Source organism: Cyprinus carpio, chromosome B24 (genome assembly GCF_018340385.1).
Source record: "Cyprinus carpio isolate SPL01 chromosome B24, ASM1834038v1, whole genome shotgun sequence".
In the NCBI taxonomy this organism is placed as follows: Eukaryota; Metazoa; Chordata; class Actinopteri; order Cypriniformes; family Cyprinidae; genus Cyprinus; species Cyprinus carpio.
Window position 1 is genome coordinate 21,178,516 of NC_056620.1, and position 19,028 is coordinate 21,197,543.

Sequence of the window (19,028 nt, forward strand, 5' to 3'; positions counted from 1 at the left end):
GGTGTGTAGTATAATGGTGACCAAGGAATTTTGTCATTTTTCGGGGTGGCACAACTTAAACCCCTTTAAAGGGGACAGTAAACCATATTCAGGAATCTCCCTAAAAAACATTTTCCTAACCTGCAGGACTTTTCATTTCCACTTTTGGTGGGCCAGCATGTTGAGGGGAAAACCTGTGTTCATTTGTTTTTCCCCCCCTAAGGCAAAACAATATCACTTTGGTTGCTGGCCTTCTGCTTAAAATTCCACTCATAGCCTAACAAAATACCTGATTAAAACCCATCTCCTGGCACTAGTAACACCCAATTTATTTACAACTTGCTCCAAAAATATTAACAGGGGAACCCCCCCCCCCCCCCACTTTGAAAAAACCAAAACAAACACCCATTTTAAAACCCCCCCACCCATCGGAAAATTCCTTCAATGGGGGGACAAAAAAACTCTCCTGCAGGATAACTTTTCCTTATTCGTGCTATGGGGGGGACTGGGTCAATTTCCACGCCCGCCACTGCACATCATCCAGACCTGGGGGGCCCCCGTGCCAGTCGTTAACTCAGGCCACTGCCACTTCCCCATCCCACCCCACCCACAGCCCGCCACCACGCCGCCTGCAATCCACACCACTGCCCCACACCCACTCAACATTAACCGTGGGAAAAAAAACAAAGGGGATTCCGCAGGGCTAGGGGGGGTCCATTAAAGCTGACCCAAACTTTCACATTTGCAGCAAACTTTCCACCTCCCCCTGGTGACCGCAGTACTTGTTTGTTGGCCCACCCACGTGCTATGACCCCTGCAATGCCTGACACATAGAACCACGGGCCCGACCCAATCACCCTGGAGTGGGTCCCCACAAAAGGCTGGCCCCCCACTCCCCATCACCTCCGGCCGACACTCTTCTCCTCCACGCTTTTACCCGGTGGCTCCATGCAGATCACAGACTAGTAAAAGGCGCACATCCACCTTGCGGTGCTTTACCCCCCCGACCATTTAGGAGGGTTTGCCATTACCCATCCCGCCCGGTTCGGCCGAATTCCCACACACCCCCAACCAAATTTCCCCAACGAGACAGAGGTGTCTCTCTTGCCAACTAACCACCCGCCGTCCTAGACCCCGCAACAGACGCCACCAACCCCTGCACCGCACGAGAAACCACAAAGTTGCACTAACGAACAACATACAACCTATAACCCATACAAATCCATATGCAAACCTGCCACCTACCAGCCAATATCTAAAGGGAATGTCTGCACCCGACACAACCCTCTTCACACATAGATGTTTGAGCCGCGCCAGAACGGCACCCACGCAAGGCAGACCTCAGCACGTGCACCGGGAGGAAAATCCACGGGGGGGGAAACCCCACAATGCAACCAGGGGGCAGAGGGCTCACCTGGACCAAACGGCGTCCAATTAAGGGATTCCCCCATCATTCCGATTTGACCCTAATGGCCAGTAAGTGTGCCATTGGTCTAGGCTGTGAAGGGTCTTCTTGTGTTCACTCAATGGGAAGTATTTTGCCATTCCCCAGGGGAACCATTCCACTGGACCCCCACCCATTTCAAAAAAAACCAGGTCATTGCTGAAACACAGTTACAAGGCAAGGCATACAAACATTTCTCCAATGCTTTTCCAGCCAGAAACTTTTACATGTGTCTGTACCCACAACGTTGATTCCGGATGAAAAAACCATGCCTCATTTTCATCTGTGTGAAAAAAAGCCACCAGAGTTGGCCAGAAGGCGCCAGAGGGGACCTTGCCTATTGGCTGGTTGTTCAGTGGGCAAATTTGGGCCACATAACAGGCTACACGGTTTGCCCAGGCATGAGCACAGAGCCCACTAAGAGGAGGGGTCAGGCCCTCAGTGCCACCCTCTTGAAGGAAGTCTGTTTTCTAATTGTTTTGTCCTCAGAGGCATTCACAACCAGTGGCCTGCTTGTGGAGGTCATTTTTGTAGGGCTCCTGGGGGGCAAGTGCTCATCACTGTTTTCCTCCTTGCACAGCAAAGGAGCAGGATGCAGGTCCTGCTGATGGGTTAAGGAACCTTTCTAAACCCTGCCCTGTCCAGCTCTCCTAGGAGTGTAAACTGCCCTGTCTCCCTGGGAAATCTCCATACATGCTCTTTGAGAATGTGCTGGGAGACACAGCAAAAACAACACAACACTTTATTGAACTGTGCCGTTCTTAGAGGAGGTTGGACTCTGCTGTGCAACCTTTTGTAGGGTCCAGGGTATCGCCTCATGCTACCAGTACAGTGGGGGACTTCTGAACCTCTAGCCAAATGCAAAAAAAAACTAAAACTAGGTGAAAAACAATCAGGGGGAAAAGATGAGTAGGGGAAAAAAAAAATGGTCCAAAGTGTTTCTTCCACTTGTAAAAACCATTACCTTGTTTTGGGGGTTTTCTAATGATTGCCCATCTAGTGCAAAACCCGTTTGTTAATTTTTATTAACACCAAAGCAGCTGAAAATGAATTAACAGCCCCCCTCTGCTACGTAACTGACCAGATCAATTATCCCAGAAGTTTAATTTACTATGGATGGGCTATACTCTGATTAAAAGTGTTCCTTAAATTTTTTTGAGCAGTGTGTACAAATCAAACATTTGAGAATTTGCCATTTTTGACAATATCTTGCAGGTTTTACTTAAAAAAAAAAAATCAACATATTAATCTTAAAAAAATTTAAGTTTAATTACTGTCTTAAAATTTACTAGTAAAATCAAAGTGGGTTGCAAAAAAATGGGGGGGACAAAACTGAATGGGAAATTTGATTTTTTCAGAGGCACATAATTTAAATCTTTATTTAGAATTTAATTAATTCTCAATGAGGAAAAAAGGGAGCTGAAGCACTGAAAAACTCCATAAAAAGTATTGTTATTAAGGTGAAAAATAATAGAAATGATTCTTTGTTCACTGCTGAAAAACACAAAAACATGCATCATTACAATATTGGGACTGCCAAAACAAGTTTCAGTTGTAAACTTTAAAAAAAATACAAAAATTAAAACTATATAAATAAGTGGAAAAAAGGCAATCCTTCCTATAGGAGAAAAAAGAAACACAATGCAGTTAACAGTCAGTTGTTGTATTAACATAATCATTAAAAAATGATGATTGACTTTACTGCCACATTTCCCCCTGTATGGTTGCCGCTGGCCAGAGAAGTAACCCACAGTGATTACACAACTAATAGAGCAGACTGAACAAAAAACTCCTGAACGCTTCACATTAACTTGAACAAACACCCACATCACTAAATCTCCAAACAAAACACAATTCCACTCCAACAGCAGAAGTTTCACATGTACTTTTTTACGTGAATTATTTGCGCAGGTGTCTGCATCATTTATTACTGATCAAAATAAAAAACTGAATATACAAAAGTGATGGTTTTATATCTACCCATGTTGTGATGCACTTCACAATGATTCAGTTATTCAGTGATGACTGAGATGTGTGTGCTGATCTTTCATATCTCTGGTAAAAACAACAAACCTGCAGAAACATGGGGTTTTCAGTCCAACTACAATACAATAAGAAAGATAGAATAGATTTGCTCTCACCTCAGTATTACAGGGGGGGCCTATGACTGTGGTCCGTGACAGTTTGCTCTTTCAGGTAAATGATGGGAGTGTGTTTGCATACTGATCAGATGGCTTCAGTGCTTCTGAGAAGTGTTTATAGTGCTGTTGGAGAGTTTAACACTTCATCACTGACACACACAACAACATCTTCATCAAAACATGACCTTTCCATCATCATCTTCATCTGGACACTTTCATACTGTGCTTTATACTACAAGGTGAATAGTTTATAATTTTAAATAATAGTAAATTAAATTATTTTTTATTATTGCCAAGCCCAATATATTTTTTATGGACTAATAATGTTTTGTTTTTCAGGGTTGTAGAGCTCAGATCACAGTCACTCAGACTCCTTTCCAGTGAAAACTGTCACACCAGGAGACAAAATGTTGAGATGAGCTGTAAAGTTTAGTTTCTGCTCCAAGGGGACCTGCAGCCCACCCTGTGTGTCCTGGTACTTACAGAACCAAAACCTGGAGAAGCTCCTAAACTTCCTCAATTTATTTAACAAGCACCCTCCAGTCAGGAACTCCATCTAGATTTTCAGTGGCAGTGGATCTGGGACTGATTTCACTCTGACCATCAGTGGAGTCCAGACTGAAGATGGCTGGACATTATTACTGTCAGAGTACCACTGGATCAACAGTCAACGGTGTGTTCACACCAAGTGAATACAAAGAGTGGTACAAAAAAACCTCGGTCCCCAGTCAGAGTCCCCACAGTGACTGAACTGATGCGGCAGCTTCTGCAAAACACTATCACTCACCACTACTGACATGACCACACAGGAGACCAAAAACAGAACTTCAAACACATGAGCTCACAAACCAGGGTCCAGCGAAATAAAATAAATAAATAAATACATATAAATAAATATAAAACACTACGGGATTTCTTATGTTTGGGGTATGATTGGGTCAATATCGCAGAAGTCTGGTTTTATGTTCATCTTGGTTGTATTTATTTGATCAAAAATGCACAGAAAATATTGTGAAATATTATTACAATGTAAAACATAATTTTTCTATTTGTATATGTTAAAATCTACTTTATTCCTGAGATGCAAAGCTGAATTTTCAGGCATCATTACTCCAGTCTTCAGTGTCACATGATCTTCAGAAATCTTTCTTATATGCTGATTTATTATCAGTTGCTGAAAACTGTTGTGCTGCTTAATATCTTTTGAAACCTGTGATACTTTTTTTCAGGATTCTTTGATGAATCAAACAGTTAAATAGATCAACATTTATTCAAAAATAGAAAACTTTTTCTAACAATATACACTATACTGGTTCAAAAGTTTGGGGGTCAGTACATTTTTTATTTCTTTCTTTTTTTGAAAGAAATTAAAACTTTTATTTCAGCACGGATGTGTTACAATTGATAAGAAGTGATAGCAAAGTGTTAGAAAATATTCATATTTTGAGAAAATAAATACTGTTTTTTTTTTTTTTTTTTTTTTTGTAACAACCTTTTTATTCATCAGAGAATCCTAAAAAGTAGTGCAGTTTTCAAAAAAAAATTTTGGCAGCACAACTGTTGCCAACAGTAATAATTCTAATAATAATCAGCATATTAGAATGATTTCTGAAGGATCATGTGAAACTTTATACTGGACTAATGGCTGATAGAAAATTCAATGTTTCACAGAAATAAATCATATTTTAAAGTATATTGAAAATAGAAACCATTATTTTATATTGTAATAACATTTTGACATTTTGCAAGATTACTGTGTTTTTTTTTTTTTTTTTTTTTTTTTTTTTTCTGTATTTTTGGGCAAATAAATGCAGCCTTGATGAGCATAAGAGACTTCTTTAAAAAACATTACAAGTCTTACTGATCTCAAACTTTTGACTGGTAGTGTAGTGTTTAACATAGATAAAAATTAAACCTAATAATGTCCACCACCTTCAAAAATTCAGCAGCATCATCAAAAAATCCTTCTATGAAAGGGATTGTGATTTTTCTGATCCAGTGACAAATTGGAGAAAGAATAATGACACTTTCTCAAGAATCATTAGTAAAAAGTAAAAAACATGTCATGTTTTCATCTCCATGTGGGAATTTTTAATTTCTGATGAGATAAATTTCACCAAATACATTTAAATGAGCAGATCATGCTAATCAACATGTCAAACCACTGCCACGTTTACTGAATCTTCAGGTTTTATAATGCTGGTTAACAGTCTGAAAGCTTATAAAACTCATGACTGTTTAAACAAACTCAACATCATACAAAACAGCTGCAGTCCAGTGATTCCCAATGAGCTTTTGTGTGTTTTGTGTTTTTTTCTCTGTTTAATGTGTCCTTGTGGATGATAAGAGTCCTTATGAAGAAATATAATAATTTTAGGTTTTGACTCGACTGACTGAAGGAGGGTTTTTCCACCGAGAGAGTCACTTTGCATCGGCACATGCTTCAGCGCTCCGAGTGTTTTATAGAGTTCAGACTCAAACACTTTATAACACACTGCTGTTTACCACACGGTACACAAAAACAACAAACACAATGAATCTCTTCAGCAACTTCATCTGGATTCTGGCAGCTTTTATTCCAGGTAACAGAAGTGAAAGATGCTCATTTTTGAGTCTTTAATGTTGATTTAATTTGATGAAACACATATAATGTTGTTGTCAGCAGCATCCAGAGGAATCACTGTGACTCAGCCTGAAGTTCTGACTGTTTCTGAAGGACGAGACGTCACTATAGAGTGTAAAACTGATGCTGGATTTCTGAAGGACGAGACGTCACTATAGAGTGTAAAACTGATGCTGGAATATATTCACTGAAGAAACAAATTAATATGATCTTACAACAGTCGCTATGGTAACAGGTTTCAGTCGATTCAGTGGGAATGGAGCATATGGAGGGACTGATTTCACTCTGACCATCAGTGGAGTCCAGACTGAAGATGCTGTACATTATTACTGTCAGAGTCGACACTCTATCAGTGGTAACTATGTGTTCACACAGTGATAAAGAGTCATACAAAAACCTCCTTCAGTCAGAGTCACAGTGACTGAACTGATGCTGCAGCTGATCAAACACTATCACACACTCAACAGAGAAGAAACACAAATATGATCTTAATATCAATTTTGTTGAGGTCCATCATTATTTTTGATAATTATTAAAATTATTTTTATATAATTATCATTTTTTTCATATTCATTCATATTCCGAAAAGCATCTGCAGGATATAAAAATGTTGCTGCTTGAAGAGTTTATTCATCATCTTGCAGTCAAAAGTCTCCATCTCTCATTAAAGTTAATTCATAAGTTGTATAAATCTTATAAAAATACCACACTTGATAACTGTCTCATCAGTCCATGAGCAGAAGTGAAACTGTTCCAGTTCAGAGCGTGTAACCGATCAAACTGTGAAGTTTTGAGTTATATTAAATGAAATATAAAGCATTTTATTCAAGTTTCCACTTGCTATAAATGTGCTAATCTAACACTCTTTATCTTCAGCACACTTTTATCTATCACTATATTTGTGTGATTCATGTTGTTTCAAGATGTATCTGCAGGATTTTTTCATGGTCAATTTACGTTTTTTTTTTTTTTTTTTTTTTTTTTTTTGCGAGCTAAAGCCCTGATCCAAAGAAAGACCTGAAACAAAAATGACAAAAAAGAACACAAAGGCATAAAGTTACAATTGTATTTTATTTATTGACTGAACTGTAATGAAATCATAACTGAATGATAAAGCACACATATAGTCTTGTATGAAGCACACAAAGCAGAGCAGATGCAGATGCGAGCGACTGAAGCTGGATGTGGAGAATGATGGGAATCGCTCATGTGCTGTTAGTCTCCATGTGAGACATGAGTGAGAACGAGCAGCAGATCTACTCTGAACACTGCTGTCTCGTCACGTGTCCAGTGAGCGCAGGCTGGCCGCTCCGTGTGGCCTCACAGCTCACTGAGACGCTCTCCATCCACTTCCTGCTCAGAGAGAGTCAGGCTGCTGCTCCAGCTGTACAGACCGTCCTTCTCCAGGAGCCCAGCGCTGCTCTCCTGAGACCTGCTGCTCCCCGTCCACCTTCCAGCTCAGGCTCCAGTCTGACGGGAAGCCCTCGCTGGCCACACACACCAGTGTCGCTGTCTTCTTTGAGGAGATCTCTGCACTGGAGGGCGGCAGGACGCTTACTTTAGGACGAGTGACGCCTGACAAACACACAACAGTCAACTCTCAGTCAAGAAGAAAGCATTTCTCTCCTTTCAGCTTCATAAAAAAAACATATCAACAATTAATACAGTGATTAAACTTTAATACATTAAACTTAAAGTCACCTGAATGAATTTTTTCAAAGCCTGTGATCAGCAAAACAATGAAAAATTGATTGATTGAAGAGTTATTTTCAGTATCAACTTCAATGTTAGTCACTTTTATAAAAAGCATCAAAGATCAGATGTGCATAATAACATAATAATAGCAGGAATTCATTACCATTTGTGATGACAGCATGTGAAAATCGGGGTACAAAATTTAGTTTTAAAAAATAGAAAATAAAAACTTTTGTATGTCATGTCTACTATAAAATATGAACCTTTATATATATATATATATATATATATATATATATATATATATATATATAATATATAATATATATATATATATTATATATATATATATATATATATATATATATATATATATATATATATATATATATATATATAAACACATTTAAGCAACCATAATTTCCAATTTGAAAGTATCTGAAAGATTTAATAAAAAATCAACACACTAATCTGAAAATTTAAGTTTAATTACTGCCTTAAATTTTCAAGTAAACAAAAATCAAAGTGGTGCCAAAATGACAAACTATTTCTATTATTTTTATTTATTTCAGTGCATATTTTTTATAACAATTTGAGTAAAAAAAAAAAAAAAAAGGGAAAAAAAAAAGAACTGAGGCTCTGAATAACTCATAAAATCAAATTATTAAGAAATGACCAAAATTATTATACAGTAGTTCACCAGATGAAAACAAAGATGCCATGGCAATGAAAGCCACATTTACAATATTTACTGGCAAACATTCAGTGTGAACTAAAAATAAAATTTAAATATATAAATAAGTGGAAAAGTGCATCATTTCTATAGAGCAGCAAAGTGTTAAAACAGTCAGTTGTTGTATTAATAATATTAAATAATGATTGACTTACTGCCAACATCCAGTTTGGTTGCCGCTGCCGAAAGTGACCCACAGAGATACAACTAATAGAGCAGCTGAACAAAAACCTCCTGAACGCTTCACTAACTGAACAAAACACACATCAACTGAGTCTCCAACAAACACATCACTCACAGCAGACATCACCTGCATTTACTTCATCTGCTTTATGCAGTCTGTGTTATTACTAAAACATGAAACTGTCTTTATGAAAAAAAATTAACGTTTTATTTATATCGTGTGTTGTGACTCACAATAAACTCTCAGTTGATTCTTGACAGAGACACGTGTAATGATCCTCATGTCTGTAAAAACCTGAAGAACATCCATGGATTTGGCATGAAATGTAGGAATTGACATGGTTTTATTCAACTACAGCCAAAAATATTCTCACAGGAGAGAGTCAGGATCATATACTAAAGTTAGTCTTGGATGAATTCAGAAGTGAATGATCTGATACAATTTATAACAGACTGGCAATTAGAAGATCAAATATTATGGAAAAAGTTTACATTTTCTCATTTCAGTAATTGTTTATTGTGTCTGTTAATGAACGTCTGTCTTCAGGTAAATGATGTGGAGTGTGTTTGCATATTGATCAGATGCTTCAGTGCTCTGAGAGTGTTTTATAGTGCTGTGAGTTTAACACTTCATCACTGACACACACAACAATCTTCATCAACATGACCTTCATCATCATCTTCATCTGGACTCTCACAGCGTTTGTTCAAGGTTTGTGGAGCACAAGTTTGATATGAATTAATTTTCTCAAGTATAATATACATTTTGAGTTGATTTTCTTCTTGTTGTGTGTTTCAGAGTGTAGAGGACAGATCAGCGTCACTCAGAGTCCCTCAACGACAGCAGCTCAACCAGGAGAAACAGTCAAAATCAACTGTAGAACCAGCACAGATGTAATCAGTCATGAGGGGGTATATGCTTTGAACTGGTACTTACAGAAACCTGGAGAAGCTCCTAAAGTCCTGATTTATGCAACAAGCACCCTCCAGTCAGGAACTCCATCTAGATTCAGTGGCAGTGGATCTAACAGTGATTTCACTCTGACCATCAGTGGAGTCCAGACTGAAGATGCTGGACATTATTACTGTCAGAGTTTACATCAAATCAATAGTAAAGATGTGTTCACACAGTGATAAAGAGTGGTACAAAAACCTCGGTCAGTCAGAGTCACAGTGACTGAACTGATGCTGCAGCTGATCAAACACTATCACTCACTACTGACACACAGAGACCAAACACAGAACTACACATGAGCTCAGAACTGAGTTAGGAGTCAAATCGGTTATTTTAGACTGAGATCTGTCCTGTGACAGATGTTTGACTCAACTATGTTCAGAATCAGAGAAAACACAGGGTGTAATCAAATGACAATGGTGCCACAGGTTGTTTTGTTGTTTTTAAATTTTGTTCATTTAAACTACACTCATATCCCATTCCACAAGTCATACAGTAAAGTCATTGTGAATCACCAGTAACAAAGATGTTTTTTATGATATTTGTATTTTGTTTTTTGTATTTGTTTGTTGTATTATTTTGGGGGCTTCTTAAACAAAAATTATGTGATATTTGTCTGGAAAACTAGTTCAGAGCGTTGAACCAATCAAACAGTGAAACTGTGAGTTTGAGCTGAAAATCAGATTTGCATTGACAGCTTTAGTGATTCTGATCGTCTCAGAATAGAGCAGCTCCGTCTCCAGAGACCATGTTCAAACCCCAAGAGCTTCAGTTCACATTTACTGCCTAAACACAGCTGTTCTCAACTATTACAATCCATCAACAGCAGCTGAAACTTTAGTGAAGGAAGGACACACTGATCAATGATGCAGTCGAACACAAATGTAAGGCGTTCAGAAGCTTTATTGAATGAACAGCAATGGCAGCACATTGAAAGACTGCTTGAGTATTGAGCTGTAAATCAGGAGACTGCTGTGAATCCTGCTGCTCTTCACTGGAGAAACATCAGCACTCGGAGCTCTTGAGGAACGAGGTCTCGTGATCAGCTCCGTCATGTGTTACTCTGCAGACGAAGCGCTCGCCGGCTTCCCAGCGTGCTTTGCTGAGGCTCAGGATGCTGCTGCGGCTGTAGCGTCCGTCCCGCTCGCTCTCTGCGCTGGTCTGAACCCCCTCGGTGACCTCTGACCCGTCCAGCGTCCAGCTCACCTGCGCCCCCTGTGGAGAGTAAGAGCTGAGCAGGCAGAGCAGTGCGGCTGAGTCTCCAGAGATCTGCAGAGAAGAGGGAGGCAGCAGAGAGACACGGAGGGCTTCACTGCGGGACCAGCTGAAACACACAAACACACACAACACAAACTCACACTCCAGCTCTCTTAGCATTCTGACTGTAGATCATAGTTTCAGACATGATAACGCAGGAAAAATCACAATCAGTTCATCATTTTACTGTTTTTCTGTATCTCTGCTTCAATTCTTTCATTCATATAACATCTTTACTGTAACTCCACATAAATGTTTTCATTTATATAAATTTATATTTGCTATTATGAAATGTAAAATGTAAAAAAGGACTGTAATTTTAATAGTAAAAGACTGCAAAAGTGCTATGGTAAAAACCTGTTAATCAAGTTAACAGTAAGTTCCCTTATATGATGAAATACTGTATATATAACAGGGCGTTTTATGTAATTTTACAGTAAAACTCTGTTAAAGTTTCTGGAACTAAAAAGGAACAAGTTTGGCAATCACAGTTGTCCTTTTTTACTGTAAATTTGACAGTGTTTTTTACAGTGTTTGATGAGAAAACATGAAACACATTCAAAATTATAATATGTTCCATTCTGATTTAGAAAACAAATTTAATATGTTATTTTAAAAATAATCTTTGATTAGTTCAATTGCTCACAAACAAAAAATGTGTTAAATGATTAATTTTTAATGTTTATCTGTTGATTTTTTTTTGTCTGGTTATGACACAGATTAAATTAAATGTATTAAGGTCTACACTCTTCAACTTTTGTGTTATGCACAAAATTAAATATATTAAGAAATAACTGAAAATATTATAAATATCGGAATTAATTTAAACATTAGGTGTGAAATAATGTAAAACAAAAAATGCAATTTAATATGAAATGTGGCTTTAAAAGTTAAAAAAACAGAACATCATCAAATATGACACACTGATAATATAGCAGACAAAATGAAGTAATTAAATACATAAACTGGTGATATCAATTAATAAAACAGAATAAAAACTGAATATAATAAGAGTTAAGCTTTTCAATAATAATTTTTTTTGTAATAACTTCAGATTTTTTGTTGCCAAATGTTCTTAAATAATCTTAAACCTCAGTTTAAAAAACAAAAACATCATAAAGTTTTATTAAATAATTTAAGAAAGACTTACTTTTGAGCACCAGTTCAGTTCCTCCACCAAAAGTCCACCACAGTGCTTCATTCTAGTGAAAGCGTCGTACAAAAACCTCCTTCACACTCAAATAAACACAAACTCCAGCAGAGAAAGAGAGAAGAGACGCACACACTGATATCAGACTCAATATCCCACACATGGATTAAAAATCTCAAAAAAAAAAGTATTATTGCATGAAGGTTGAAATCATTCATTGCATTTTTGGTACACATGCGATTTTAATTTCTGCTAATTCCATTTACTTGCTTTATAATTAAATTTTTAGCAAGATTAAGCTGGTCAGTCCCTATTAGATAAACTTTGACCTGTTATTCAGTATAATAGATGATATAGCTAAAATATGCACAACAGATATTAAATGCTCTCAGCATCAAAGTCAGAATCAAACATTAAACAGTGTTTGGAGGGAGAAGCTTGACCCTAAATAACATGAAACAAATTATAAATGTCTGGTTCTAAAAATATTAAATAGAATTTTATTAATAAAATTCGGAACAAATAAAATGGCAATGGTGAATCCAGCCCGATCTCACGGCAATTCGTACATATTTGACAAAGTGGCTAATCGTACGAATTTGTACGACCACACTCGTACAAATTCATACGATTATTTTTGCAAAATCGTGCGTACTTTACGAGTTGCAGAATTTATAAATGAATTTGTACGAATGACCTATACCTAAACCCTGCCCCTAAACCTAACCGACACTGGGGTTTATACAAATCGTATAAAATCGTACGAGTAAGGACATACAAATTCGTACGACTTAGCCACCTCGTAAAATACGTACGAATTGGTCGTGAGATAGCGTTGGTGAATCTACTGTCTTCAGGTAAATGATGTGGAGTGTGTTTGCATATTGATCAGATGTTTCAGTGCTCTGAGAGTGTTTATAGTGCTGTGAGTTTAACACTTCATCACTGACGCACACAACAATCTTCATCAACATGACCTTCATCATCATCTTCATCTGGACACTTTCATACTGCTTCATACTACAAGGTGAATAGTGCATATTAAAAATAAACAATAATAATAAAATTATTGTAGTACATGTCAAATAATAATAATAAAAAAATTGGATTAATAAATGTTTGTTTTTCAGGTTGTAAAGCTCGAATCATAGTCACTCAGACTCCTTCAGTGAAAACTGTCACACCAGGAGAAAATGTTGTGATGAGCTGTAAACTCAGTACTCCTGCACCCTGCAGCCCAGCACCATGTGTGTCCTGGTACTTACAGAAACCTGGAGAAGCTCCTAAACTCCTGATTGATGAAACAAACAGCCTCCAGTCAGGAACTCCATCTAGATTCAGTGGCAGTGGATCTAACAGTGATTTCACTCTGACCATCAGTGGAGTCCAGACTGAAGATGCTGGACATTATTACTGTCAGAGTGTACAGTGGTCCAGTGCTCACACAGTGATAAAGAGTGGTACAAAAACCTCTGTCAGTCAGAGTCACAGTGACTGAACTGATGCTGCAGCTGATCAAACACTAAAACATTATAATAATGATCTATTTTCTAAATTGAGTTACATTTTAAATTATTCTAAAACTGATTTTAAAAATATTGCCCATATGCAAATTCATGATTATAAAAAAAAGAAGAAAAACGAATTAATATCAAATGAATTTTTAAAAGATCATCTCAGACACTCACAATCAAAATTATATGGAGATGTATGTTTAAAATATTAATTTGTAAAAAGTTCAGTAACTAAATTTATTAATAATCATTTTGTTCAACTTTATCTAGAATTATGGGCTCAGTTATTACAGAATAATTGAATATATATCAAAATATTTAAATCAATGGATTAAAATGCAATGAAATGTTAGCAATAATAAGATGTGAAATTATTAATGTAAAGATGAAATATGAATTTAAATGGAAAAAAGAAATGTCATGAAATATCACTGAATATTAATACATAGTTGTTAATTAGCAAACAAAATCTACTTTTAACTATGAATCGATTAAACTCATCATGAAATGCAATTAATGAATAAACCATTCTAACTTTATTTTTATTTAACTTTAACTTAATTTCTAATAATTGTTGCCAAATGTTTGCTTAATTAAATAAAGCAAATTCAAATATCTTACATTTCCATGATAGAATTTACTGATCTTATTGATCATCATTTTTTTCCCTTCACCAAAAGTGTACCACAGTGCTTCATTCTAGTGAAAGCATCGTACAAAATCCTCCGTCACACTCAAATAAACATAAACTCCAGCAGAGAAAGAGAGAAGAGACTCACACACTGATATCAGACACAACAGCAGCTCTTCTCAACATCTAACCAAAGTGACTTTTACAAAAATCATTTCTCATAATTTCTAAATGTCTCTTGATGCATGAAAACTTGTAATTCATTCTTAACATATAAACAAAAAAATGCATTAATCACATTTTCATTAGACATCCAAATGTTGAGTTTCTAAATGATCATGCATTCCTCAATTCATTTTTAATCATCAAAGCAGTTTTGTTTTGTTGACCTGTCACCTCTGGAATGACCTTTGCCCTCAGTGACAAACTACTTTCTTCAAATCATTTGAACCATCAGAAAGTTTGTAGCTTCAGACGTGAATAAGAGTTTTTAACTCATAACATAAGAAAATAAACACTGTTATGTTTTGCATGCATCGTCATCTGTAACTCGTACACAGATTTAAATAGAGATGATTTGCATTGCAGCACAAGCTTCAGCAGGTTTTATAGCTCTGTGAGTTTGAACTCTGAGAATCTGAACCAACAGGCAACATGAACTTCATCACCATCTTCATCTGGATCTTCACTAGCTACTGTTTCACAGGTGAGGAAATAAACATACTCTATTCTAACTGATCATCTGTGCTAAAAATACTGTCCTCCAACAGATATTTAATTATGAACGTTTATTCATTTTTCTCAATATAGAATCAAGAGGTGAATTGACAGTCACTCAGACGCCTGCAGTGAAACCTGTTCAACCAGGAGACACAGTTACTATGTCCTGTAAAACCAGTCCTGAAGTTTACCAGAGTTGGGGTTATCAGCCTCTAGCCTGGTACTTACAGAAACCTGGAGAAGCTCCTAAACTCCTGATTTATAAAGCAAACGTCCTCCAGTCAGGAACTCCATCTAGATTCAGTGGCAGTGGATCTAAGACTGATTTCACTCTGACCATCAGTGGAGTCCAGACTGAAGATGCTGGACATTATTACTGTCTGGGAGTACACTGTCCTAGTAGCTGTGTGTTCACACAGTGATAAAGAGTCGTACAAAAACCTCGGTCAGTCAGAGTCACAGTGACTGAACTGATGCTGCAGCTGATCAAACACTATCACTCACTACTGACACACAGAGACCAAACACAGAACTACACATGAGCTCAGAACTGAGTTTCATGAGTTCGTCTGTCCTCCAGTTCATTGCGTACCTAGAGGGAGAATAACAGAAATAGATGAGAGATGGGGAGGTGGAGGCATGCCAAAAGAATTGACGCTGGGAAGGTGTAATGAGTGCTGCTTACCCTTGTAAAAAAGAAGTGCACTTAAGTATACTTTTACGAAGTGTACTTATTGCAATAAAAAATATATTTTAAAAGAACCCACGTAAGGGCAAATTAATGTAATGTTTTCGTTGCTTAAGTACATTGTATTTTTAATTAATTCAAATGTATCACATTTTTAAAGTTATATTAATGCCATTAGTTGAACTATTGAGTGATTTTTTTAAACTACTCAAGTTGGATTTGTAGTACATCTTTATATGTACTTTCATAATTGCTTCGAATTAGAATAATGGTTAAAGTGTTCAACTACTAATGTACTGACAAGCAATTAATGTTAACTAAAATAACTTTTACAATGTCCTTAACCTCACACTTAAGTGTGAATTAAATTCACACTTAAGTGTGTTTTCGACCACCTAAATGCACATTATTTGTTTTTGATTTCAAATATATTACATTAAATGCAATTCGTTTTTATTTTTTTTTGAACCAGGGAATAACATCAAATGTTTTAAACTTGATCACCTTTACTAGAATATATCGGTTTTATTGTAGGCTTATTTACTGTGTCAAAATTTAGTCTAACTTGTTGTAGAATTTATATTAGATAATCTGTTAAAGGAATAGATTTTTCCCTATAGATTTAATTTATATTACAACTGTGGCATGTTGTAGATATGGTTCTAATATGCAGGCGGTTGTTTCTTTATAACAAATGCTACTGTGATCATGCTTAATTCAAAAAAAAGTCATTATTGGCCTTGTATGATTAATAGGCGTTCTTATTTATAACAAAATGGTAAGAACTATGTTATATGGCCTTCAGATATTCCAAAAGATAGCAAGATTAAACTCATTCAGAGCCTGAATGAACTGTTATGGAGTAAGAAATAAACATTATCAATATAAGAAAATGTTAAGCTATATTGACTTCCCATGCCATGTTGAATTAGAACATTCTGTCAAACTAGAGTCTATAATGCCTAAATAATATAAAATACATTACATATATGGCCTATATCCTATGTAAACAAGTAACTGTTCAACTATGATGTTTGCCTTATGTGCACCAACTTTGCATAGATGAAAAGCACAAAAATACCATTTCACAAAAATAAATATATAAGCAAACAAATAAATAAACCTTATGAATGAGCGTGACCCGGGACTCTACTAAAACAGCTCACTCTTCAACCCCTCCAATGTTCAAACCAAAACTACGCTGTGAAGGGGTAAATAAACTAGTTATTGCTAAAACCTATGAGAGAGAGAGAGACAGAGCGAGCAAAATAAGGGTTATGTGTAAAAGAGCATATAGTTATTGTGTTGGGGAACCATACCTAAAATTTGCTTAGGGCTCCCAAATCACTGAGTCTGCCTCTGCTTGTAGACATTCTCCTGAAGTGTTTGCATAGAGAGTGGGTTTTTACATGAGCGACCACACACTTCAGTGCTCTGCATGTGTTTATAACTCTGACAAACATCAAACATGATCAACAACTGTTTCTCACTAGAACTGACCCTACAACCAACAGAAATGACTTTCATCAACATATTGATCTGGAACGCTGACAGTATTATGTAGAGGTTTGTGTCCTGGAAGGATTTAATTGTGTTATTAACTTGTTTATTTTTATGTTGTGAAGATATATGTTTGTAAAAGTTGTTTGTGGTTTCTGATCTTTCTCATTTGACAGAATCTATTGGGCATGTGACAGTGACTCAAACATCCCTCATTGCTGCTCGCGCAAACTGGACAATCATCATCACCGTTACCTGTACACATTTAGCAGTGATGCCTGCTGTACTAGTAATCGGAACTCCTGCTGTGAGTTGGTACTTACAGAAACCTGGAGAGCTCCTAAACTCCTATTTTATTATACAAGCAGCCGTCAGTCAGGAACTCCATCTAGATTCAGTGGCATTAAATCATCTGAAGAGAGATTTCGCTCTGACCATCAGTGGAGTCCAGACTGAAGATGCTGGCATTATTACTGTATGAATGTACACAGTGTGATGTGTGTTTACACAGTTGATAAAGAGTCGTACAAAAACCTCCGTCATTCAGAGTCACAGTGACTGAACTGATGCTGCAGCTGATCAAACACTATCAACTCACTACTGACACACAGAGACCAGAACTACCATGAGCTCAGAGAACTGAGTTAGGAGTCAAATCAGCTCATTATACTGAGATCTGTCCTGAGACAGTGGGTTTACAAAACATTTATGGCTCTTTGTTCGGTGACAATTTATATCAAATTAGATAAAACACAAATCTTTCACGAATCAAGTATTGTAGTATTTTTTTTTTTTGTGCTTTTTATCTTCTTTGTATATTGTACTTTGTTCCACTGATAAACTTGTTTTATAAAACTGACCACATCATCCTCATAACTATCTCATCACTGCCATAGCAGAATTGAAACTGTTTTCAGTCTTTCAGAGCGTTTGAACATCAAACAGTAAACTGTGCGTTTGAGCTGAAAATCAGATTTGCATTGACAGCTTTAGTGATTCTGATCGTCTCATATAGAGCAGCTCCGTCTCAGAGACCCTGTTCAAACCCCAAGAGCTTCAGTTCACTTTACTGATAACACAGCTGGTTCTCAACTATACAACCATTCCATTCAAACATCAGCTGAAACTTTAGTGAAGGAAGGACACACTGATCAGTGATGCAGCTCGAAAAACAAATGTAAGGCGTTCAGAAAGCTTTCTTGAATGAACAGCACTGGGCAGCACATTGAAAGACTGATAGAGTATTGAGCCTGGTAGATCAGGAGGATGCTGTTAATCCGGCTGCCTTTCAATGGAGAGACATCAGCCATCGGAGATTTGTGTAGAACGAGGTCTCGTCATCAGCTCCGTCATGGTTTTACTCTGCACGAACTAAGCGCTCGCCGCTTCCCAGACGTTGCTTTGCTGAGGCTCAGACGCTGCTGCGGCTGTAGCTCCGGGTCAAGATTCGCATCTCATGCGATGACGCTCATGAACCCCCTCGCGTGTCCCTCCTGACCCTTCCAGACGACTCCAGCTAACCTGCGCCCCACTGTGGAGCAGTAAGCGCATGAGCAGGGCAGAGCCCAGTGCCGCGCTGAGTCTCCAGGCAGATATGGACAGAGAGAGGGACCACCAACGGCCAGCAGAGACACGGAGCAGGGCTTCTATCGCGGGATCCAGCTGAACACACACACACACCCACAACACGACAGCGAGAAATGACAAAACAAAACGGATCATTTGACTTGATATGTTATAAAGATTACATTTGAAATTAAGGTCCTCAGAACTTGAAACAAAAAAACATTATTCAAGAAAATTGGTTAATAGATT

The 19,028-nt window shown here is 37.2% G+C and overlaps 2 long non-coding RNA genes, 1 pseudogene and 3 gene segments (V, D, J or C); 4 read left to right on the forward strand and 2 right to left on the reverse strand.

Annotated features, from left to right (window-relative positions):
• Positions 1-6,079: 6,079 nt before the first annotated feature.
• On the forward strand, positions 6,080-6,315 carry LOC122142303. Its single transcript, XR_006158508.1, has 2 exons — positions 6,080-6,146; positions 6,230-6,315. It is a non-coding gene; the product is annotated as an uncharacterized LOC122142303 (long non-coding RNA).
• A 924-nt stretch (positions 6,316-7,239) lies between these two features.
• LOC122142261 lies at positions 7,240-9,138 on the reverse strand (annotated as a pseudogene).
• Positions 9,139-9,455: 317 nt separating this feature from the next.
• On the forward strand, positions 9,456-10,070 carry LOC109059604. The segment is given in 2 exon segments: positions 9,456-9,510; positions 9,598-10,070. Coding segments are annotated over 2 exon segments (384 nt in total).
• A 568-nt stretch (positions 10,071-10,638) lies between these two features.
• LOC122142297 lies at positions 10,639-12,306 on the reverse strand. Its single transcript, XR_006158502.1, has 2 exons — positions 12,161-12,306; positions 10,639-11,077 (listed from the first exon to the last, which is right to left on the reverse strand). It is a non-coding gene; the product is annotated as an uncharacterized LOC122142297 (long non-coding RNA).
• Positions 12,307-13,081: 775 nt separating this feature from the next.
• LOC122142262 lies at positions 13,082-14,377 on the forward strand. The segment is given in 3 exon segments: positions 13,082-13,187; positions 13,291-13,620; positions 14,355-14,377. Coding segments are annotated over 3 exon segments (408 nt in total).
• Positions 14,378-14,906: 529 nt separating this feature from the next.
• On the forward strand, positions 14,907-15,591 carry LOC122142289. The segment is given in 2 exon segments: positions 14,907-15,011; positions 15,116-15,591. Coding segments are annotated over 2 exon segments (384 nt in total).
• The last annotated feature ends 3,437 nt before the right edge of the window (positions 15,592-19,028 follow it).